This window comes from Pristis pectinata, chromosome 18, assembly GCF_009764475.1.
Source record: "Pristis pectinata isolate sPriPec2 chromosome 18, sPriPec2.1.pri, whole genome shotgun sequence".
NCBI lineage: Eukaryota > Metazoa > Chordata > Chondrichthyes > Rhinopristiformes > Pristidae > Pristis > Pristis pectinata.
The window spans coordinates 8,358,450-8,383,387 of NC_067422.1; the positions used below are offsets into that span (position 1 = coordinate 8,358,450).

At 42.8% G+C, this 24,938-nt stretch overlaps 1 protein-coding gene across 1 annotated transcript in view; it reads right to left on the reverse strand.

Moving 5' to 3' along the window:
• Positions 1 to 20,039: 20,039 nt before the first annotated feature.
• Positions 20,040 to 24,938, reverse strand: part of chmp6b (charged multivesicular body protein 6b) — a 33,031-nt gene continuing 28,132 nt past the window's right edge. Inside the window, exons 7-8 of the mRNA XM_052032798.1 lie at positions 24,808 to 24,871; positions 20,040 to 21,976 (exon numbers count right to left, since the gene is read on the reverse strand). Coding sequence (XP_051888758.1) covers positions 21,924 to 21,976; positions 24,808 to 24,871 — 117 coding nt within the window. The 3' untranslated portion in view covers positions 20,040 to 21,923. The remainder of the gene's footprint in view (positions 21,977 to 24,807; positions 24,872 to 24,938) is intronic.

Here is a 24,938-nt window from a genome sequence, read left to right on the forward strand (position 1 = left end):
ATCTTCGGACATTGTGGTAAACTAGGGAAGAAATTGCAGAGGCCCTGGCAGAGATATTTGTATCATCTTTAGCCACAGGTGAAGTTCCTAAAGATGGGAGAGTGGCTAATGTTGGACTATTATTTAAGAAGAGCAGCAAGGACAAGCCAGGGAACTACAGGCCAGTGAGCCTGACATAAGTGGTGGGGAAGTTACTGGAGGGGATTCTGAGGGACAGGATCTACCAGCATCTGGATGGGCAAAGACTGATTCCAAACATGGCTTTGTGCATGGGAAATCGTGTCTCACAAATCTGTTAAAGCTTTTTAGAGGTAACCAAGAAGATTGATGACGACATTATCTATATGGACTTTAACAAGGCCTTTTACAAGGTCCTGCAAAGTAGGCTAGTCTGGATGGTTGGATCATATAGGATCCAGGGAGGGCTAACTAATTGGATACACAGTTGGCTTGATGGTAGCAAGCAGAGGGTGATGGGGCAAGGTTGTTTTTCAGACTAGAGGCCTGTGACTAGTGGTGTGCAACAGAGATCAGTGCTGGGGTCATGTTTGTTCGTTATTTATATAAACGATTTGGATGACAAATGTACAAGGCATGGCTAGCAAGTTTGCAGATGACAATAATATAGGTGGTATTCTAGACAGTGAAGAAGGTTATCAAAAATTACAGGGGGAGCTGGTGAGTTTCACTTACCGAGTCGGGAGTTGGAGTGAGATTTGGAGCGGGACCTTTGAAAAGAGGTGAGTCTCTGTGCCTGAGCTGGTGAGTTTCACCTCGCAAGTGTCTAAACGAGGCACATTTGCAAATTGTTACCTGCTGATTGGCTTATCAGCAGCAAATAAAAATAAGGCAAGTATAAGCAGAGCGGCCATTGTGTGAGTGGCTCGTGTTGGAGTGGGGAGCTGAGGCTTTGCTTCAAGAGGCTTCAGGGAGAAGATGCAAAGGTAAGTCTCTGGTAAGTTTCTTTCTTTGATTTGGTGTTCCCTCTAGCGCAGAATAGTGCGAATGGCTCCAGGGTCAGTGGTGTGTTCAGCTTGTGAGGTGTGGGAGTTGTGGGAGACATCCAGTCTCCCTGATACGAGGTGCATCCAGCTGCAGCTCCTTACAGACCGTGTTAGGGAACTGGAGCTGCAGCTGGATGATCTTCGGCTCCTATGGGATACTGAGGAGTATGTAGACAAGAGCTACAGGGAGGCAGTCGCTCCAAAGCTGCAGGAAGCTGGGTGATTGTCAGGAGAAGGATGGCCAATAGGCAGATAGTGCAGAGTACCCCTGTGGCTGTTCCCCTTAATAACAGGTATACCGCCTTGGATACTGCAGGGGGTGGGGGTGGTGGAGGGGGGGATGGCCTACCAGAGGAAAGCCACAGTGACCAGGTCTCTGGCACTGAGCCTGGTCATGTGGTGCAGAAGGGAAAGGGGGACAAGAGGAGAGCGGTAGTGATAGGGGATTCCATAGTAAGGGGGGGCAGACAGGAGATTCTGTGGACATGAAGGAGACTCCCGGATGGTATGTTGCCTCCCTGGTGCTAGGGTCAGGGACGTCTCGGATTGCGTCCACAGCATTCTGAAGGGGGATGGTGAACAGCCAGAAGATGTGATACATATTGGTACCAATGACATAGGTAGGAAAAGAGATGAAGGTCCTGAAGAGGGATATACGGAGTTAGGTGGGAAGCTGAAAAGCAGAACCTCAAGGGTAGTAATCTCTGGATTGCTGCCTGTGCCACGTGCCAGTGAGGGTAAGAATAGGATGATTTGGCACATGAAGGTGTGGCTGAGAAATTGGTGCAGGGGGAAGGGTTTCAGATTTGTGGATCACTAGGATCTCTTCTGGGGAAGGTACAACCTGTACAAGAGGGAGGGGTTACACCTGAACTGGAGGGGGATCAATATTCTTGCCGGCAGGTTTGCTAGAACTGTTGGGCAAGGTCTAAACTAGTTTGGCAGGGGGATGGGAACCAGAGTGATAGCTCAGAGCTTGGTTCATTTACAATACAAGTAGATGCAGAGTGTAGAAAGACTGTGAGGAAGGATAGGTAGTTGAAAGGGCAAAATTGCAGTCAGTTGGATGGGCTGAAGTGGGTCTACTTTAAGGCGAGAAGATCAGGAAAACAAGGCTGATGAACTTAGAGCGTGGGTAAGTACATGAACTATGATGTGGCGGCCATTACAGAGACTTGGCTGTCACAAGGGCAGGAATGACTGCTGGATATTCTGGGGTTTAGATGTTTCAAAAGGGACAGGGGCAGGGGTAAAAGAGGTGGGGGAGCGGCTTTGCAGATCAGGGACAGTGTCACAGCTGTAGAAAGGGAGGATGTCCTGGAGGAATCGTCCACTGAGTCAGTGTGGGTGGCAGTCAGAAACAGAAAGGGAGCGATCACTCTATTGGGAGTATTCTACAGACCCCCCCTAATAGCAGCAGAGATGCTGAGGAGCAGATCGGGAGGCAGATTTTGGAGAGGTGCAAAAATAACAGGGTTGTTGTCATGGGTGATTTCAACTTCTCTAATATTGATTGGCACCTCCTTAGTGTAGAGGGGTTAGATGGGCTGGAGTTTGTTAGGTGTGTACGAGAAGGATTCCTGACACAGTATGTGGACAGGCTGACTAGAAAAGAGGCCATACTGGACCTGGTACTAGGCAATGAGCCTGATCAGGTTTCAGATCTCTCGGTGGGAGAACAGATTGGAGACAGTGAGCGTAACTCCTTGACCTTTACCAATGCCTTGGAAAGGGATAGGAGCAGACGATATGGGAAAGTATTTAACTGGGGTAGGGGGAATTATGATACTGTTAGGCAGGAACTTGGGAGTGTAAATTGGGAACAGCTATTCTTGGGGAAGTGCACAGCGGAAATGTGGAGGTTGTTTAAGGAATACTTGTATGGGGCTCTGGATAAGTTTGTCCCATTGAGGCAGGGTAGAGTGAAGGAACCGTAGTTGACACGAGATGTAGAATATCTTGTCAAGAGGAAGAAAGAAGCTTGGCTAAGGTTTAGGAAGCATGGAGAAGACAGGGTTCTGGAGAATTACAAGGTAGCCAGGAGGGAGCTTTATAATGGACATGAGGCTGAGACGGGGCATGAGAAGGCCTTGGTGAGTACGATCAAGGAAAAATCCCAAGGTGTTCTGCACGTTTGTGACGAATAAAAGGATAACTAGAATGAGGGTAGGACCGATCAGGGATAAAATAAGAAACATGTGCCTGGAGTCGGAAGAGGTAGGGGAGGTCCTTAGTGAATACTTTGCTTTGGTATTCACCAGAGAGAGACCTTGATGTTTGTGAGGATGGCGTACGACAGGCTGATACGCTGGGGCATGTCGACGTTAGGAAGGAGGATGTGCTGGAACTGTTGAAAAACATTAGGATAGATAAGTCACCAGGACCAGACAGGATATATCCAAGGTTATTATGGGAAGCGAGGGAAGAGATTGCTGCACCTTTGGCGACGATCTTTGCGTCCTCACTGGCCACAGAAGTAATGCCAGATGATTGGAGGGTGGCAAATGTCCTTCCTTTGTTTAAGAAAGGAAGTAGGGATAACCCTGGGAATTACAGACCAGTGAGTCTTACTTCAGTGGTGGGCAAATTACTGGAGAAGATTCTTAGAGACAGGATTTATGGGCATTTAGAGAAGCATAGGCTCATTAAGGAACAGTCAGCGTGGCTTTGTGAGGGGTAGGTCACGCCACATGAGCCTGATTGATTCTTTGAGGATGTGACAAACCACATTGATGAAGGTAGAGTAGTGGATGTGGTGTACATGGATTTTAGTAAGGCGTTTGATAAGGTTCCTCATGGAAGGCTTATTCAGAAAGGAGGCGTGGGATCCAGGGAAACTTGGCTGTGTGGATTCAGAATTGGCTCGCCCATAGAAGACAGAGGGTGATGGTAGATGGAGAGTATTCTGCCTGGAGGTCGGTGACCAGTGGTGTTCCGCAGGGATCTGTTCTGGGACCCCTGCTCTTTGTGATTTTTATAAATGACTTGGATGAGGATGTGGAAGGCTGGGTTAGTAAGTTTGCTGATGATACAAAGGTTGGTGGTGTTGTGGATAGTGTAGAAGGTTCCTGCAGATTACAACAGGATATTGATAGAATGCAGAGCTGGGCTGAGAAGTGGCAGATGGAGTTCAACCCGGATAAGTGTGAAGTGATACACTTCAGGAGATCAAATTTGAAGGCAGAGTGGCAGGACTCTCAGCAGTGTGGAGAAAAAGAGGGATCTTGTTGTCCACGTCCACAGATCCCTTAAGGTTGCCACGTGGGTGGTTGAAAAGAAGGCATATGGAGTGTTGGCCTTCATTAGTCGGGGTATTGAGTTCAAGAGACACGAGGTGATGTTGCAGCTCTATAGAACTCTGGTCAGACCACACTTGGAGTATTGTGTTCAGTTCTGGTTGCCTCATTATAGGAAGGATGTGGAAGCTTTAGAGAGGGTGCAGAGGAGATTTACCAGGATGTTGCCTGGATTGGAGAGCATGTCTTCTGAGGATAGGCTGAGCGAGCTAGGGATTTTCTCTTTGGAGAGGAGGAGGATGAGAAGTGACTTGATAGAGGTGTACAAGATGATAAGAGGCAGAGATCGAGCGGACAGTCAGAGACTTTTTCCCAGGGCAACAATGGCTAACATGAGGGGACATAATTTTAAGGTGATTGGAGGAAGGTATAAGGGGGGATATCAGGGGTAAGTTTTTTTTACACAGAGTAGTGGGTGTGTGGAACGCACTGCCAGCAGAAGTTGTGGTGGCAGATACATTAGGGACATTTAAGAGACTCTTAGATAGACACATGAATGATAGAAAAATAGGGGGCTATGTGGGAGGGAAGGGTTAGATAGATCTTAGAGCAGGATAAAATGTTGACACAACATTGTGGGCCGAAGGGCCTGTACTGTGCTGTAATGTTCTATGTTCTAGCTGGTTAAGTGGACCAAGGATTGACAAATGGCATTCAATTCAGGTAAGTGCAATGTGCTGCATTTTGGGAAGTCAAACAAGGGTAGGACTTTTACAGTGAATGGTAGGGCCTGGGGAGCCGTGCAGAACAAAGGGACCTAGTAGTACAAATACATAGTTCCCTGAAAGTGACGTCACAGGTAGAATGGTGAAGAAGGCTTCTGTCACGCTGGCCTTCATCAGTCAGGACATAGGGTATAGAAGTCGGGACGTAATGTTGCAGTTGTACGAGACGTTGGCGAGGCTGCACCTGGAGTACAGTTTTGGTTACCCTATTATAGGAAAGCCATCACTAAGCTGGAAGGAGTGCAAAAAAGATTTCCAAGAATGTTGCCAAGACTCAAGGGCCTGAGTTATAGGGAGAGGTTGGACAGGCTAGGACTTTATTCCCTGGAGCATAGGAGGTTGAGGGGTGACCTTATAGAGATCTATAAAACCACGAGGGCCACTGATAAGGTGAATGCACACAGTCTCTTTCCAGGGAAAGGGAATTAAAAAAAAACTAGAGGGCATAGGTTTAAGGTGAGAGGGGAAAGATTTAAAAGGGAGCTGAGGGGCAACTCCTTGACGCAGAGGGTGGTGCGTATGTGGAACGAGCTGCCAGAGAAAGTGGTTGAGGCAGGTACAATAACAAGAATTAAAAGATATTTGGACAGGTACATGGACATGAAAGGTTGAGAGGGATATGGGCAAAATAGGACCAGCTTAGATGGGCATATTGATCAGAATCAGATTTATTATCACTGACACATGATGTGAAATTTGTTGCTTTGTGGCAGCAGTACCATGCAGAGACAAAAATCTATAAATTACAAAAATAAATTGTTTCAGTGCTGTATTACTCAATGGCTCTATGACAAATACTATGGCTATAAGACTAGATCAGAGGCTTAGTATCCTGCAGTGAAGTGACTCACTTTCTGAACTTTTCCATTTGCAAGGAATGTCAGGAGTGTAATGAAATACTCTCCAATTGCCTGGATAAGTGCAATTCCAATACTACAGAAGTTTGAGATCAAAGACAAAGCACTTGATTGCACCATCCTAAACTTTCATGCCCACTACCACTGGCACAGTGTGGGCCATGTCCTTCTTGTTGGACGGAAGTACCTCAGCACTCTTTGTGGACAAGGATGGCAGAGGTTTGGAGACATCATCACTTACAAATACCCCTCCATCATTCACTGTCCGGTATATGTCAGGCTGCTGTTTATCGATGACGGCTCGGCATTCAACACCATCATCCCCTCAGTATTAATCAACAAGCTTCAAAACCTGGGAAAATGTCACGGCAGTGCTCAGGGAGGACATACTGGAGGGCCTGTCTGAGGCAATATGGGTGGAACTGAGGAATAAGAAAGGGGTGACCATTGTTAATGGGACTATATTATAGACCTCCTAACAGTCAGTGGGATTTAGAGGAACAAGTCTGTAGAGAGATAGCAGACAGTTGCAAGAAAAATAAGGTTGTGATAGCAGGTGATTTTAACTTTCCACCTATTGACTGGGACTCCCATACTGTAAAGGGATTGGATGGGATGAGGTTTGCCAAATCTGTTCAGGGACGTGTCCTTAATCAATATGTGGAGGTCCCAACTAGAGAGAGCACAATACTGGATCTCTTCTAAGGGAATGAGACGGGGCAGGTGACAGAAGTGAGTGTAGGGGAACACTTTGCATCCAGTGATCATAATTCCATTAGTTTCAAGATAATTATGGAGAAGGATAGGACTGGTCCTAGGGTTGAGATTCTATATTGGAGGAAGGCCAATTTTGATGGCATCAGAAGGGATCTGGCAGGCATGGATTGGGATAGGCTGTTTTCTGGCAAAGAGATACTTGGTAAGTGGGAGGCTTTCAAAGAGTACAGAATCTGTATGTTCCTGTTAGAATAAAAGTCAAGGCTAACAGGTTTCGGGAACCTTGGTTATCAAGGGAGATTGAGGCCCTGGTAAAGATAAAGGAGGCACATATCAGGTATAGGCAGATAGGATCAAATGAGGCATTTGAGGAGTATAAGAAATGCAAGAGAATACTTGAGAGAGAAATCAGGAGGGCAAAAAGAGGACGAGGTTGTTCTGGCAGACAGGGTGAAAGAGTGAAACATCTATAGAAATTTGCAAGAGCCTTTGGTGACATACCAAATCTACTCAAATTCCTAACAAAGTAGAGCCGCTGGCGTGCCTTCTTCATGATTGCATCAATGTGTTGGGCCCAGGATAGATCCTCTGAGATGTTGACACCCAGGAACTCGAAGCTGCTCACCCTTTCCACCCCTCAATGAGGACTGGTGTGTGTTCTCCCGACTTCCCCTTCCTGAAGTCCACAATCAATTACTTGGTCTTGCTGACGTTGAGTGTGAGGTTGTTGTTGCGACACCACTCAACCAGCCGATCTACCTCACTCCTGTACACCTCCTCGTCGCCATCTGAGATTTTACCAACGTCATCGGCAAAGCTGGTGTTTGAGCTGTGCTTGGCCGCACAGTCATGTACAGAGAGTAGAGCAGTGGGCTAAGCACGCATCCTTGAGGTGTGCCTGTGTTGATTGTCAGCGAGGAGGAGATGTTACCACCGATCCGCACTGATTGCGGTCTCCCGATAAGGAAGTTGAGGATCCAGTTGCAGAGAGAAGTACAAAACAGAGTCATAGAGCACAGAAACAGGCCCTTCGGCCCATCTAGTCCAGGCCACCTGATCTTCTGCCTAGTCTCACCTACCAGCACCTGAACCATATCCCTCCAAACCCCTTGCATCCATGTACCTATCCAAACTTCTCTTAAATGTTACAATTGAACCCACATCTACCACTTCCGCTGGCAGCTCATTCCACACTCGCACCAAGAAGATGCCAGAGACTGCAGATGCTTCAGTCTGGAGCAATAAACAATCTGCTGGAGGAACTCCACAGGTCGAGCAGCATCTGTGGGGGGGGGGGGAATTGTCGACGTTTCGGGTCGGGACTCTGCACCAGGGCAGAAAGTCACCAAGTTCAGAGTCAATTTGAGACGTGCATTATAGGTCAAACTTATCAGCAACACTTTACATCCTGTAAGAGTAATAATAAAAAAAATTACCATTGGCAACTTTTACCACAAGTGAATGGACAGCATGAGGCTGGTCATCTTAGTCAAATCTCTCTGTTGTGATCTGTAGTGAAATTCTAGGAATAATTTTTTTTAAAGTTGACAGAAATCAAGGAAGAGAAAATCCAATGCATGAAAAAATATTTTGCTGTCACTGATAGTACTTCAATTTAACCAATTTATCTATGTGGTTATAGTGAAGATTACATGAAATGGACAATAAAGCCGCTCTTAAAAGTAGTCTCATACAATTGCTGTAAATCTTGCCTGATATACAAGAAAGAGGAGTAGGTCATGCTGTCCCTGAACTGATTCTGCCAATTAATGAGATCACAGCAGATCTGAATGTTGGCATTATTTTTCTGTCTGATTTCCCCATATCCCTTTTAATTCTCTACAGTTCAAGAATCTGTCTCACCCTTGAATACACTGAATGACTCAGCACTCACAGCTCTCTGGGGATGGAGGATTCCGAAGATTTTCAACTACGGAGAAGAAATTCTTCCTCATTCAACGATAACCCTTTATCCTCCGATGATAGAATCATGCAGCACAGATAGAGGCCCTTCAACCCACTGAGTTTGTGCTGGTTGTCAAGCACCCATCTACACCAATCCTGCATTAATTTATGCTGGTTCTAAATTACCTCACTGGGGGAAATATTCTTACAACATCTATCTTGTTAAGACCCCAATCAGATCAATGCTCTTCCTTCTAAACTCCAGAGTAGAAGCCCATCTATTCAATCTTTCCTTGTAAAAGAATCCTTTTATTCCAGAAATCAACTTGGCGAACCTTCTCTGCAATTCCTCCTGGCAAGTATTCTTCCCTTGACAAGAAGATAAAAGCTGTATGAAACATTCCAAGTATCTCATTATAGTTTTGTGCAGATGAGGCAAGATCTCCCGACTTTATAATCCATCACTCTTGCAATGAAGGCCAACACTTCACCTTTTGGAAGTCAATTAACTGGATCTTAAACTCTGGTGGTTTCTTCACTGAAGCCCAGTAGTCCAAGATCACTCACTGTACTCCAACCATTAAGACAGCTGACATCAACTCACTTCCATTAACATTTTGGATCAAACCAGGGATATATGTACTTGTCTGTGCATCTCACTGATTTACTCAAGTTTTACTATTATAAGGTTGCCTCTCAAAACAGCAATCAATAATGACTTGGAATTGTGTAACCAGTTCTAAAATACAATCAACATGATGCTGGAAAATCAAAGGAGAAAAATCAGGTAGTTAAAGAACAAATTTGCTTTTACAAAGCACCAGTCACATTCTCAGGCTCTTTCTGTTAGACCACATCTGTAATTATCAGAAGGAAAGGGGTATGTTGGTTTTATTTCAGATTCCCAGCATCCACACCACTTAGCAGGCATGGTAGTGTAGCAGTTAGCGTAACGCTATTACAGCGCCAGTGACCCGGGTTCAATTCTGGCCACTGTCTGTAAGGAGTTTGTACGTTCTCTCCGTGGGTTTCCTCCGGGTGCTCCGCTTTCCTCCTACATTCCAAAGGCGTACAGGTTAGGAAGTTGTGGACATGCTGTGTTGGCGCCGGAAGTGTGGCGACACTTGCGGGCTGCCCCCAGAACACTCTACGCAAAGATGCATTTCGCTGTGTTTTGATGTACATGTGACGGATAAAGATATCTTGTAGTGTGAAGAAATGAACAGCACCAACAAGTGGCAGTAAAACAGCCACTTTTTTTGCGTGGATAATACATATGAAGAAATGGCAAGCTGAAAGATTAGTTATCACTGCAGAGAACCAAGGATAATTTGAAAATAGGGAGCTAGTCCCATCTACCTGTGTTTGGCCTATATCCCTCAAAACCTTTCCTATCCACCTACCTGTTCAAGTGCTTTTAAATATAACTGTACTGCCTCTATCATTCCCTCTGGCAGCTCGTTCTATTAACATACTATGTGAAAAGGTTACTCCTCAGGTCCCTCTTAAATCTTTCCCCTTTCACTTCAAACCTATGCCCTCCAGTTTTGGACTCCCCTATCCTAGGTAAAAGACTGTGGCTATTCACCTTATCTATGCCCCTCGTGATTTTATAAACTTCTATATTTCCTCCCACGCCTAACAGCCTCCCACGCTTCAGGGAAAGAAGTCCTGGCCCATCTGGTCTCTCCTATCTCAAACATTGCTAAGACGTCAAAGAATTTGAATTGGGGTCAAAAGACAGTGAGCAAGAAGTAATGTCAGGTAAAAGAAACAAGAGACTAACTGAAAAGATCATAATTAAACATCCATATTGGAATGTAAGAAGTGGAAATAAAAAGCAGAAGTTGAAGACAAAAGCAGTGGTAATAAATTAGTTACTTGGCCAAGCTCAGAAGCTGGAAATTTATTCAAAATACAGGATGTGGTGGGGGAGAGGGAAGGGTTGCTGAAAGGGAACCTGCAGGTTGGCAGAGGTTGAGAACTTGGCTGGAGTGAAAAAGGTTTTGCCAGAATAGGAAAAGAAAGAATAAAACCAACAAATTGGCAGGGATTGGACGGAACCTCTGTTCATTTTAGCAGCTTCCTCATTTTGCACTGGCATTTCTGGGAGATGGGAACAATCTGTTGACAGGCATTTTGCCATCAAGGCAGTACAGACGGAAGAGACACCATTGATTCTTGTTTTGTGCCTCAGTATTGGCCGATGTTCTGTAAAAGGGCAAACCTGGATTATCTGTAACTAGGAGAAAATTCAGTGAAGAGCCCAATACTTGGAGTGCTGGAACGTGCAGATGTCAGAGTTGGAACTCCACTTTGTGTTTCATTTACTGTGCTTTTACATCTGCCATTCCCCCCATACTTTCTCCATTGTGCATGGTAACAATGCACATACCTATCGCTTAGAGGCAGTGACGGTAAAGATAAGGAAAGATCTAATGCTTATGCTACAAGACGGTTGTATGCTGCTACTGGAAGCATCACCATCATTAACCAATCAGGTGTGCAGAGATTTAGTTATTACAGTGCAGGAAACCATTCAGCCCATCCACTCCCTGCTGACTCTGTGTAGAGCAATCCAGTTCCCATAGACCTGCAAGTTGTCCTTCCCTGTAGAACTGCAAGTTGTATTTCTTTCAGCTGCCGATGCCAATCCCAATCCAGTCTCCGTGTGAGATCTTTTCCACCTCCACCACTGAACAAAGGCAGTGTGAACATTACCACCGATTATATAAAACAATCCTTCCACGTATACTCCAGCCCAAAAACTAAAGTTAATGAGAACATCTCCCTTCTCTACCAACCTTGCACACTTTTATTAATTCTCCCTCAACCTGCTTTGCTTCAAGGAGAACAACTCCAGCTACTCCACCTCACCTTGTGAGTAACATCCCTCAGCCCTGGAAGTTTTCCATTAAACCTCCTCTGCTTCCCCTCTTAGGGATCTTCACACCTTCTGGTGACCAGAACAGGAGACAACATTCAGTTGTGGCCTGATCAGAGTTTTATAGCAGTTCAGCAGTACATCTCCGCTATTGGACTCAGTACTTCCATTTATAAAGGACACATCCTGTATATTTTGCTAACTGCTCTCTCAGTATGTCCTGCTACTTTAAAAGATCTACGTAAATGAACCCAAAGGATGGGGATATGCCATTGTCAATATTGCATCTTTCCAACCTTTCTGCCAAAATGCATCACTCGTATGTCTTTGCATTAAATTCTATCTGCCACTAGTCTGTCCATTCTGCCAGCTTATCCATGTCCTGTTGCAATAGAACATAGAACAGTACAGCACAGGAACAGGCCTCTGGCCCATGATCTTGTGCTGAACTAATTAAGCTGATGATGCCTAATTACACCTAATCACTTTTGCCTGCACATGGTCCGTATCTCTACATATTCATGGCTCTATAAGAGCTTCTTAAATGCCTCTATAGTATTTTCCTTCACCACCACCCCTGGCAGCACATTCCATGCACCCACCACTCCCTATGTAAGAAAAAGGCTTGCCCTGCATATCTCATCGAACAGTACATCACAGTACGGGCCCTTTGGCCCATGATGTTGTGCTGACTTATAAACCTATACGATGAAATGGACTCTGACCTCACAATCTACCTTGCTGTGACCTTGCACCTTATTGCACTGCACTTTCTCTGTAGCTGTGACACTTTACTCTGTACTGTTATTGTTCTTACCTGTACTACATCAATGCACTCTGTACTAACTCAATGTAACTGCACTGTGTAATGAATTGACCTGTACGATCGGTATGCAAGACAAGTCTTTCACTGTACCTTGGTACAAGTGACAATAATAAACCAATCCATATTCAATCTATCCCCCTCTCTCTTTCTTAGACCATATATTTTTCTTTCATCCATGTGCCTATCTAAGAGTCTCTTAAATGACCCTATCGTATCGGCCCCTACCACCACTGCTGGCAGTGCATTCCAGGCACTCACCACTCTCTGTGGAAACATAAAACTTACCCGTGACATCTTCCCTGAACTTTCCTCCACACACCTTAAACAGATGACCTCGAGTATTGGCCATTACTGCCCTGGGGAAAAGGTGCTGGCTGTCCACTCTATGCCTCCCATAATCTCATACACCTCTATCAAGTTGCCTCTTATCCTCCGTCGCTCCAAAGAGAAAAGCCCTAACTCGCTCAACCTTTTCTCATACGTTCTCCAATCCGGTCAGCATCCTCTGCACCCTCTCTAAAGCTTCCACATCCTTCCTATAATGTGACCAGAACGGAACACAATATTCTAAGTGTGGTCAAACCAGAGTCTTATAGAGCTGCAACATTACCTCTCGGCTCTTGAACTCAATCCCCGGCTAATGAAGGCCAGCACACCAGACGCCTTCTTAACCGCCCTATCCACTTGCACGACAACTTTGAGGGCTCTATGTACTAGGACCCCAAGATCCCGCTGTTCCTCCACACTGCTAAGAATCCTGCCATTAACCTTGTACTCTGCCTTCATGTTCATTCTTCCAAAGTGCATCACTTCACACTTCTCTGGATTGAACTTCATCTGCCACTTCTCCACCCAGCTCTGCATCCTGTCTATATCCTATTGCAAGCTACAACAACCTTCTGCACTATCTACTGCACCACCAACCTTCATGTCATCTGCAAACTTACCAAACCACTCTTCCACTTTCTCATTCAAGTCATTTATAAAAAAATCACAAAGAGCAGGGGGTACCAGAACAGATCCCTGCGGAACATCACTAGGTACCAACCTCCAGGTCAAATACTCTCCTTTTATAACCACCCTTGACCTTCTGTGGGCAAGCCAATTCTGAATCCACACAGCTAATTCTCCATGGAGCCTATACCTCATGACTTTCAGGATGAGCCTACCATGGAGAACCTTGTCAAATGCCTTGCTAAAATCCATATATACCACATCCACCGCATTACCTTCTTCAATTTGTTTTGTCACTTCCTTGAAAAATTCTATCAGGCTCGTGAGGCACAACCTACCCTTCTTTGAACTTTTCCCCCCTCACCTTAAATGCATGCCCTCTAGTATTAGACATTTTGACTCTGGGAAAACAATACTGGCTGATTGCTATTGTCCTCACTGTGGCACCTCCTAGTTTAGTATCCACTGCAAATTTTGAAATATTATTCCATATTCCAAATCCATAAACTATAGTCATAATACTTGGGAAATACCTCCTTACTCTGGTCTGAAAAACATTTAGCATGACAATTTGCTGTGGTCAATTACACTTCTAACCTGCATGTCTTTTGGGATGTGGGAGGAAACCGTGCGAGGCAGCAGCTCTCCTAGCCCACTGGGAATATCATTATAACCTTTCTCATAGAAGGATGTCACAGTTGCCACTTTCCAAACCTCTGACTTCTCCCACACAATGGAAGGTTATGGCTATTTTTTGTACTTGAGCCTTTATTTTTTATCCAAGCTACACCAACTCTCCCATTCCTTGAGCCTCAAATTTCTTAACCATCAAATGATTTATTGTTAAACATTTCCTTAAAATTCACTTAGCCAACATCTACATTGCTCTTCATCAGCTTTCTGTTACTTCATCAAAAAATTTCATTAATTAGGTTACCTTTTACAATTTACAAATTAGTTAATGGCTCTACCTAATTAACTGAAACCTCCCAAGTTCCCATAAACATTTCTCCTCTGATTTATTCCAAGACTTACCCCACCGATTTTAAACTGACTGGTCTTACTCGTAGAATCAAATAACAGGCTTTCAGTCCATCAACTTCCCCAAATTCTATCACCCAAATACACATAAGGGACAATTTATAAGGTATCTTTATTAGTCACATGTGCATTGAAACACACAGTGAAATGCATCTTTTGCGTGGAGTGCTCTGGGGGCAGCCCGCAAGTGTCACCACGCTTCTGGCACCAACATAGCACGCCCACAACTTCCTAACCCGTACGTCTTTGGAATGTGGGAGGAAACTGGAGCACCCAGAGGAAACCCACGCAGACAGGGAGAACGTACAAACTCCTTACAGACAGCAGCAGAATTGAACTTGCGTCGTTGGCACTGTAAAGCGTTACGCTAACTGCTACACTACCGTGCAGTGCAATTTACAGTGGTCAATTAACCTACCAACCTGTATGTCTTTTGGGATGTGGGAGGAAACCGTGTGAGGCAGCAGCTCTTCTAGCCCACTGGGAATATCATTACAACCTTCCTTATAGAAGGGTGTGACATTTGCCACTTTCCAAACCTCTGACTTCTCCCACGCAATGGAGAGTTATGGCATGCCATTCTGTTATCTCCACCTCCCCTTCTAGAAGCAACCTGGGACACAAGCCATCCAGACCAGGCAACTTACCAGTCTTTCCAAACCATTCATTACTTCTATCTTCACGTCTACCAATATTTTGTCAGCATTATCTTCCTCAGCAAACGCTGATATAAAGTACTCATTAAATAGTCTAGCCTTGCCTTGTGCTTCTAAATGTACATCAACCTCTGTCTCCAAACAGTCCCACTCTGTCTCACTACCCACTATTACTTACAAGCAGTTAGAAAATGTTGGGGTCCATTAGGTCACTAACACACTATATGCAGTCTCTCTACCTTTCTAGTACCTCCTAATCGCTATGTTCTGGCTTTACAATAAATCAAAATCACGGTAATTCCTTGGTAAATGAAAATCAAAAGCGGGTGCAGGAAATCTGAAACAAAAACAAAGTCTTGGAAGCTCTCAGCAGATCAGGCAGCATCAGCGGAAAAAGAAACAGTTAACATTTCGGGTTGAATCACTTTGTCAGAACTGGGGATGTGAGGAGGGGGGGGGGGGAAGAGAGAGAGAGAGAGAGAGATAGAGAGATAGAGAGATAGAGAGATAGAGAGATAGAGAGATAGAGAGATAGATAGATAGATCTTGGTGGTCTTCAAGTCTATTAAACCATAAATGTACAGCACATGCTGCTAGTGGACATTTGCACCAAAGCCATTGTCTAACCAAGCTTTCTATTACTGATTGTTAGAAGACAAGAGGCTCCTGCCTACCTCCATCTAGAAAAGGTTAGTATGATTTTCTCAGGAGATGAGAAAGGTTTCATTGTAATAGTCACTAACAGTGGAGTACAATAATCACAGATCACATTCTTCTACCTCCCCACATTTTGGCTTCAATTGCAAAATTTTCACTGCTTCTTCACCAGCTAGTATCTCATGTCACTGCTCTCTCACCTACAATGGATGGTTTCCCATTGAAAATGAAGGTAATTAACTAAAAGTGTACAGTATGCAATAAAACCAAGTATCTGCAAATGGTCTCTAATCACTACGTTTATGCAGAAAATAATATTTAATTCCAGGAATTTGAGTAATTATGGAAGGACACAAGTGAAGGCACATTTTCTGGTTAGGGTGGGGATGAAGGAGGTCACACACTGCAAACTGGGAGAGAAGAAGAGTTCGAAGTAAGCAGTCACAATGACAGTATTATTTACTATTTTTAGACTTTGTGTTAGACTATTTCTGGATTGTGTTTCTCTAGAGTATTACCCAAAGCACAGTGACTAGCATTCTTGCCCAAGTCAGAAGGTTATGGGTTCAAATTATACATTGTGTACAGTCCTCCCTCAATACTGCGCAGTCAGAGTTGCTGCCTTTCCAAATGGCAGTAAACCAAAGGTGGCCCAGATAGTCAACCCCGGCCTGCAATTTCAAGAGGGAATCACCAACTAACAGCACTATGGGCTCAGCCCATTCCTAACTACACTGCTGACTGCAGCCACAGTACAGATGCCAACTGCACAGCTCAGTCTTGCTGCACTGACAGGCCAGATACATGTAGAAAGTTTAAAAAAAAACCCTCTGACAACACAAACTGATAAGGGGTCAAACTGCTGCCTCACATTACCAAGGACGAGGGTTCAATCCCGACCTCTAGTGCTGCCTGTGAGAAGTTTGTACATTCTCCCTGTGACTGAGTGGGTTTCCTCGCACATTCCCACAGTCATCGAACAGCACAGGAACAGGCCCTTCGGCCCACGATGTCTGTGCTGAACACAGTGCTGAATTAAACTGAATCTTTTCTGTCTGCACATGATCCATATCCGTCCATTCCCTGAATATTAATGTGCCCATCTAACCACCCCTTAAACGCCACTATCGTATCTGCTTTCACCACTACCCCTGGCAGTCCGTTCCAGGCACCTACCACTCTGTATAAAAAAAACTTACCCTCACACACCTTAAATGCATGTCCTCTAATAAGTGACAATTTTACTCTGGGGGAAAAAGATTGACTGTCCACCCTAACTATGCCTCTCATAATTTTATAAACCTATATCAGGTCTCCCCTCAGCCCCAAAGAAAACAACCCAAGTTTGTCCAGACTCTCCTCATAACTCATACCCTCTGATCCAGGCAACATCCTGGTAAACTTCTTCTGCACCCTTTCCAAAGCCTCCTTCCTGTAATGGGGTGACCAGAAATGCACATTACACTCCAAGTTGTGCAGGTTGATTGGTTAATTGGCCACCGTAAATTGCCCTTCGTGTGTAGGCAAGTTGCAATATCTGAGGGAGTTGGTGAGGATGTGGGGAGAATAAACGAATGTAATTAATATAGGATGAATGTAAATGGGTGGTTGATGGTTGGCATGGACTCGATGGGCCAAAGGGCCTCTTTCCCTGCTGTATCTATGACTCTACAACAGAGGGATCTTGGAGTACAAGTACGCGATTCCCTGAAAGTGGTGTGGCAGGTAGGCAGGGTGATGTCGAAGACTTGGTACACTGGCCTTCATCAGTCAGGGAATTGAGTATAGAAGTTGGAACGTTATCTTGCAGTTGTACAAGATATTGGGTGAGGCTGCATTTGGAATAGTATGTTCAGTTTTGGTCACACTGCTATGGGAAATATGTCACTAAACTGGAAAGAGTGCAGAGGAGATTTATGAGGATGTTGCCAGGACTCAAGGGATTGAGTTAATGGAGAGAGGTTGAGCAGATTGGGACTTTATTCATTGGAGTGTAGGAGAATGAGGAGTGATCTTATAGAGGTGTGTAAAATTATGAGGGGGATAGGGTAAATACACATGGTCTTTTTCCCACGGTTTGGAAATCAAGAGTAACAAACAACCTGATGAGTTCCTCCAGCAGATTGTTTGTTGCTCCAGATTCCAGCATCTGTAGTCTCATGTCTCTCTCTTGGGGAATCAAGAAGTAGAGGACATAGGTTTAGGGCAAGAAGGGAGCGATTTAATAGGAACCTGAAGGGCAACTTTTTCCACCCAGAGAGTGGTCAGTATATGGAATGAGCTGCCAGAGGTGGTGTTCCAGGCAGGTACATTAACAACAGTTGAAAGGAACTTGGACAGGTACATGGATAGGAAAGGTTTAGAGGGATATGGGCCGAATGCAGGGAAATAGGACAAGCTCAAATGGGAATCTTGGACAGTATGGACCAGTGGGGCCGAAGGGCCTGTTTCCATGCTGTAAGACTCTGTGACTATCCAGGGGCAGAATCCAATGATCTCTCCCGCAAGGCCCATTCACCACAAGCTCTGCAGGATGCCCAACTATTCACACCTTCCATCACTGGCACACTTGTGGGTGCAGTTTACACTGCTATCCACACAATGCACGGCAGTCATCCATCAAGGCTGCTCCAAAGCATCTCCCAGAGACAACTTCTACCACCAAGCACGAGGGCAGTAGATGCATGGGGGATGCCATCTCGAGGTTCATCTCCAAGTTTCCCACCATGCCAACTTGGAAATGTAACTGCCATTCCTTAATCAGCACACGGTCTAAATCTCAGAACTCTTTACCCAACAGCACAAAGTCGCTTAATCAGAAAGACAGCAAAGTGCAAAGCTCACTACCACTTTCAAGGGCAATAAATGTTGGCCTTGCCAGCAACATTTAAATAGATCCACAGGACCACTAAAGGTTAGTGGGGTTGAAGGGATTGTGGGCCAATACAATCTGGTCCAACATTTCAAAGATCACTGATTTTTCCTGTAGTCATCTGGCCCCATATTTATCTCCAACCAAAATGTGTGTCCGATTAGTATCACATTGCCGTTTGTGGAAGGTTATTGTGCACAAATAAACTGCTGCATTTCCTACAGATAGAACATTACTAAAATTCTTATATTTGGTTGTCAAAAAGTGAGAGGCTGTGAAGGTGCTATATTAAAATAGTCTTCCTCCTCTGTTACTTTGCACCCTTTGGCCTGCTTACGAATAAATATCTGCAAAGAGTAGCCACTAACAGTGCTGGTAGTGACACAAACTACTTGAGTGGACTGGAATTGACCTTTTTAAGCCCTGCACCTGTGTTAAAGGAAGCTTATTGATGGCAGATTTTATTAGGCACAGGGTAAAAAACAGAAAACTTTGCCCAAGCACTGTTCACCAAGGTCATTGTAGAGACTGGGTAAATTCCAACTTTCCCATTTACACCCAAACAACAGACTGTAGGCCATAGTCCACAAGAATTCCCTGCAGCAGTCAAGCAGCAATAATTACTCCAAGTCAACAATCAAGTTTTGGTCACAATTACCATGTCAAAAACCATAACAGATGTACCTTAAAAGATTGATTACAACTTAGTAAACTGAATTTGCCATAAAGCAAAGGCTGGCATAGTGGCGCAGCTGGTAGAGCTGCTGCCTTCCATCTTCAGCGAAGCAGGTTCAATCCTGACCTCTGGTGCTGTCTGTGTGGAGTTTGCACATTCTCCCCATAACTTCCAAAAAATGCCCCAAAGCGCATATTTGGTGGGGTGGGGGGGGGGGGGGTGCGGGGGAGGTGGGAGAGAAAAGATGCAGGGCGAGTAAAACAGGTTAATGTAGGATTCTGGTAAAAGTGGGTGATTGAAAGGCAGTGCAGACTCGATGGGCCAAAGGACCCATTTTTGTAGTGAATCTCCCTCTCAGAAAGTGTTATAAAACATCCAAATTAAAAGTAAGCCAAGACCAGAAAGCAAAATGGAAATCAGTTAACAAAAAAAAATGCCTCAGTTCAGGCAAAAAATTCAGATGAAGTTGGAAGACATCAGGGGCACTAAAGGCATCAATGATGAGCCAAATGAACTTCTCACAACCCTGACCTTTCTCATGAGTCATCAGTAGTCATTAAGTCTCAATTGAAATAAAGGCTCTGGAACAGATTACATGATCAACCCTTCTGATCCCTACAACATTTTCCAAACATACATCCCACATTTACACACACACCACAGTGCCAGAGATTGTGAGTCATGGTTAGTCACAATGTATTTCAAAATTAAAAAAAAGGGACAACCGACACCACAGTTAGAGTACATCAGTAATTTGAAGAACATTAGCCTTACATTTTCCCTCATTTCAATTCTGACAGCAATTTCCACAACTTTCTCTGAAAATATAATAATGTTGCTTTGAACAGCAGTGGATGCAAGAACATCATTTCACCTTCCAACTGAATGTGCCCTGCACTGAATGACTAAAGCAAAGGAGTGCTTAATCTTTTATTTGAGAGAACACATTTAATTGTAAGAAATAAAAAATCATGGTTAAATTCTTTTATTCTACTTTGCAATATCAAAGACAATTTGTAGAAATTACAGAGGTCAAAGGGGTTTGCATCTGAACATTTTAAAGCACGGTAGAAGAAAAAGTCATAACACCCAAATAAGGCATTTGCCACAGGTGTTAAAATCAACCTTGATAGAAATTTACATTTTGATCTGCAAAGTTCAGCTGGAGCACAACTCAAAAAGATCCTTTCCATACACGAGATCAAGTAGGTATACTGCTGAATACATGCCCAGTTTATAAGTTGGGTGCTGTGACAATTTTCATTCAAACTATGATATTCAAAATTTGTATAAAGAAAAGATTTTTGGTATGAAAGCAAGCTTACCTCATCGACTACAGAATTAAAAAATATAGAAGTAATTTTACCAATTTGTGTCTCAGTTTGTAATGATCACCTTTCACCATATGCGCCAGTGAGGCACACACCCGGCACTTTGACCATGATAACCTCCAGCTGCCTTCCATAGGGACAGCTTGCTTCATGTTATCTACCTCACATCCACTTATGGCTCATGCATGATTATGTGCCTCAATGGTGCCGTTTCATCTGGTGTTTGCCATTTAGCCAATTACAATTTTACCTCCATTTAAAGGCTTATTTAATGGCAGGACAAAATATTTAGCAATAAGACATTATGCACAAAGGGAATTTGAACACTTAGGGCAAAATTGAATGACATCATTTCGGGAGGTAGTTTTTTTTGAATAGATTCTCCAAGTGAAAAAATTGAACTGAGAATACTGATCAATGCAGAAAGTACAAGTCAAGAAACAATCTATCCACGAGATACAAAACTATTCCGTTTGGTGCTCAAGGAAATCAAGTTAAAATAAAATGTTTAGTTTTTAAACATGATTATGAAACGGAACATTGACAGCTTGGCTAGCAGCTCAAAAAAAAATCATTATCTGTTTTTTTAAATAAATATAAATCCTTCCAAATCCAGGACCACTGAGCGATTTTGTTTTAAAAAAGGAAAGTACATGATGGAATTGCACTGTAGATCCAAGGTATGCATGTGAGTGATTCTTTGTTAAATGGATAACTACAGTGGAAACCATATGAAAACTCGATTAAGTTTTGTAACTGTTATTTCAATTCCTTCCATTTAGAAATCTATAATTACACTTAGCCCAAAGTAATATATGGAGAGGATTTCATTACAATGCTCCAGGATGTTCAATTTAGGCTCTTGTATGGAGATTCTGGAGACAACAGCATTTTGCAATTCTGCTCAAGTCCCATAAATTAAAAATCTTCGGTACAAGCCATCTTAAATATAAGTCAAACTGTTTCATGTCAGAGAATGTTAAAAGGACAATATTTACAGTAATCATACCATCAATGCCGAATCTGCTGCATCTCCAGCAACTCTACCGAGTGAACTCTTCTCAGGGGCTGTTTTCCTTTCTGTTCTACTCAACAGAATTATTGAAATATTCAAAAAATTCATGTTTTATAGGCAGATGTTTGTCACCTTACTTATTCACTACATTACTATATCAGTGCAGACTTAAACCATTCCAAATATTAGACATGAGCAGGTACCAAAGAATTGCATGCCGGCTTTGATTGACAAGAGATCCCATTTAGGAATGCTGATTATGGATTCTGATTCTTCAAGTTCTGAAGCACTACTCATTTTTGGAATTTTTTTAAAAATACAAATGTAAAAGGAAGTAAACATGGAGCCTGCATTTTTAAAAAGTAAATAATTCCACGAGAATAAAAAAAGGTTCTTCTTATAAGTGTGTAGAGCTGAACTTTCCAACCCTCAAAACGGGATTGTGAATCATGATCAACTCTAGAAAACACATTGAAGACATACGTCACTGAAGAGTACAAATTTCAGTTACGAAGCTGCCACCATCACTTGTTTCTGCAGGTTTTTAACTGGTTCTTTGTCTGTTTGAGAAACAAATAAAATGTTAAGTCCTCAATAAAATGATTTATGAAGGAACACAAATATTTTAAACTCTACATCTACTGACCCTGAACTTTTAAATCCTAGGTCAATACTAACTTCTCCTAGTTGAAGACCAGGAAACAGCTCCTTACCACCGTATAGCAAAGGGACATGCTCCAATCGTAAAAGCATTCTGTCCTGCATCAACGTATCAGTTCCAACTCCTGTCCCAGCAATCCAGTGAATTAAAACCCAGTGTTCAAGTATTTCTTGGTAGAACTACACATATTTAGTAATATACCAAGCCATATTTATGTAGTGGAATTTAACAATCAAAAATTGACAAATATTCAACAATCTTCATTGATTATTTTGAAGCGCTGAGAGTTATGAGCCTACTTGTGGAAAACCGTACACACTAAAAGTTAACTCAACATTACAAGCAGAGAATAGAGTCAAGTATTTTATGTTATACAATTTCTGTGTAAATTTACATTTAATTTGCTTTTGTCATCTTTGGTCACTCAAGTTACTGATCCATTATTGTTCTTTCTTCCGGAGATGCATTGTAAAGAAGTTGAGAAACTCAATCTACCTCACACTGCACTGAGTTAACACATTAAAAAAAACCTTCTGCTCCTCTTAAACCAAAAATAGATTACTATTAGATCTCACAAAAGCTTATCGACTGAACCCATGCATGTGACAACTTCCTAATTTCACTTGAAAAAGGAACATACTGGGTTCTGGGGTACTATTCACTTACCAACCTTGGTTATTTAAAAGCTGGCATCCAAAATCAGATCTCACGAAATGGCACTGTTCACTCAATAGTTCCTACGAGATGTATTTTGTCCACATAAAAGTGGGTAATATTTCAGATAAACGTTGGCCATTAAGGCAGGGAACTTAATTGGCTGTTGCACAGCTGCTTTTCAAGTTTAACGCACAAGCTGATAATATTGGTAGCAATGGAAACAGAGCACCTCCAGCAGAATGAAGGACAGAGAAATGAACATTGCAAAAGATGGAGGAAGTACAAAGTAAGAGTGGGCAAATTGATTAAAAGAAGAAATAAATGGTGTGGTGGCTTTGCTGCTTTATGGACACGTTAAGGTTGTTGAGGAGGTGATCAATAGCATTTACTGAGGAATACATATCTACCAAAGCAATGGTAAATGGCAAAACTGTCAGAACACTGGAAGGAGACAAAAATAAAGAGGTACCAGAATGGACCAACAGTATTACATGTACTGTAGTTCCACATTCACCCAGACATGCATCCCAAGAAGTGAAGGAAAGGAAGGATAGAAATCTGCAGATTTGCTGACCAAAATCTGGTACCTTTATCATATAACAGAATGATAACAAAAGCCTAAGGGAATGCAATTATACTCTGAAGAAAAAAAAATAAGCCAGTTAATTTAACATTAGTTGTTGGAAGCTTTTTGAAAATAATAACATAAAATTGAAGAGTCAGTTAGATTAATGAAGGAGAACAAAAGATTTTAACAAGTTTGACTGACTCAATTTGGGCGGCACAGTAGTAAAGGTAGTAGAGCTGCTTCCTCAACTCTAACAATCCCAGCCTCTGGTGCTGCCTGTGTGGAGTTTGCAGGTGACCATGTAGCTTTCTCCCACTTCTCAAAGATGTGCCTTTTGGTAGGCTAACGAGCCAATGGAAATTGCCTCTGGCAGTAATAGCGTAGGGGCGTGGGTGGGGGTGAAGTTGATGGGAACATGGAGAGAATAGATTGCAGGGAAAATTAGTGCTGAATAGGTTTGCTGAGAGCTGCCATAGACTCAGTGGGCTGAAATAGCCATCTTCTATGTCTCAAGGAAAAATGGAAATATGGATTTAGTTTATCTGTCAAGATACCAGATGGCGGATGACAACAATGTCATAGATGTATGACATCTTTCAAATGATCATTTTCAATTTTCAAATCATCACTTTCAAATGATGGATACAGATTAAACAGTTTTCTAAAGAAAATTAGATAAATACTTGAGAGAAAAAATTAAGGATATTTGTGAAGAAATATGTGAAGTGAAACTTAATTATCCTGTGAAAGAGCTGGTGCAAACTTGATGGGCTGAATGGCTTCTTCCTGCACTGTAGTACAATACTATAAAAATATTGGACTGAGAGATGAAAAAGGTTGAAATCTGAATAAATGATGCCACACTTTGAATAATTAGACTAATGAAGGAGAACCACTGACAATAATTAACATTATGAAAAGTTACTTAAATTAGAATGCACATGATTTGCTTCTGTGGTAAGCAGAGCTTTCTTCAGTTCAAATGCAGAAGATTCATGGAATTAAATGCCTTTCAAATGGTGTGGTAGCAGGGTGGTAATACCACAAAGCAAATGGCAAGCAATACATTTCTGCCAGCAACAATGGTTCATGAGTTTAACAACACTATCTGCCCCTGGCCTGATGATGTTGAACTGTTTGTACATAAAGATCTCAGTGTGGCACTACACTATTACTTTAATATATTATAGTCTATTCAAATAGTCACAACAGAATACAACAAGAAAACAAAATCAGGCAGTTTCCAGAACTACAGCTACAACTATATTTAGAGCCACAATAAATTTAAAAGGATGTTAGATATAAAGCCAAGTTACATCAATTTTCTATCAGAATATTACACACAACTAAATACATTTGCTGGTCATATAACTTTCATTGTATACCTAAAACAAAAAACCTACCGTTTAAGATATCCAAACAAACCACTGAAGGTTTCTAAAAGTCAGAGTGTGGAATGACTTCTTATAAACAGAATTTAGTTTGGTTAGAAATCTCAAGGGTACCTTTTTCACTTGCAGGAATACTTGGTAGTGCTTCTGCAGGAACTTCTGGAAGTTCGATGGCTTCCTGAAAAGGTGAAACAGAAGAACGTAAGAGTTTGGAGCAGGAAGAGCCTGCTTTTCCATTCATCAAC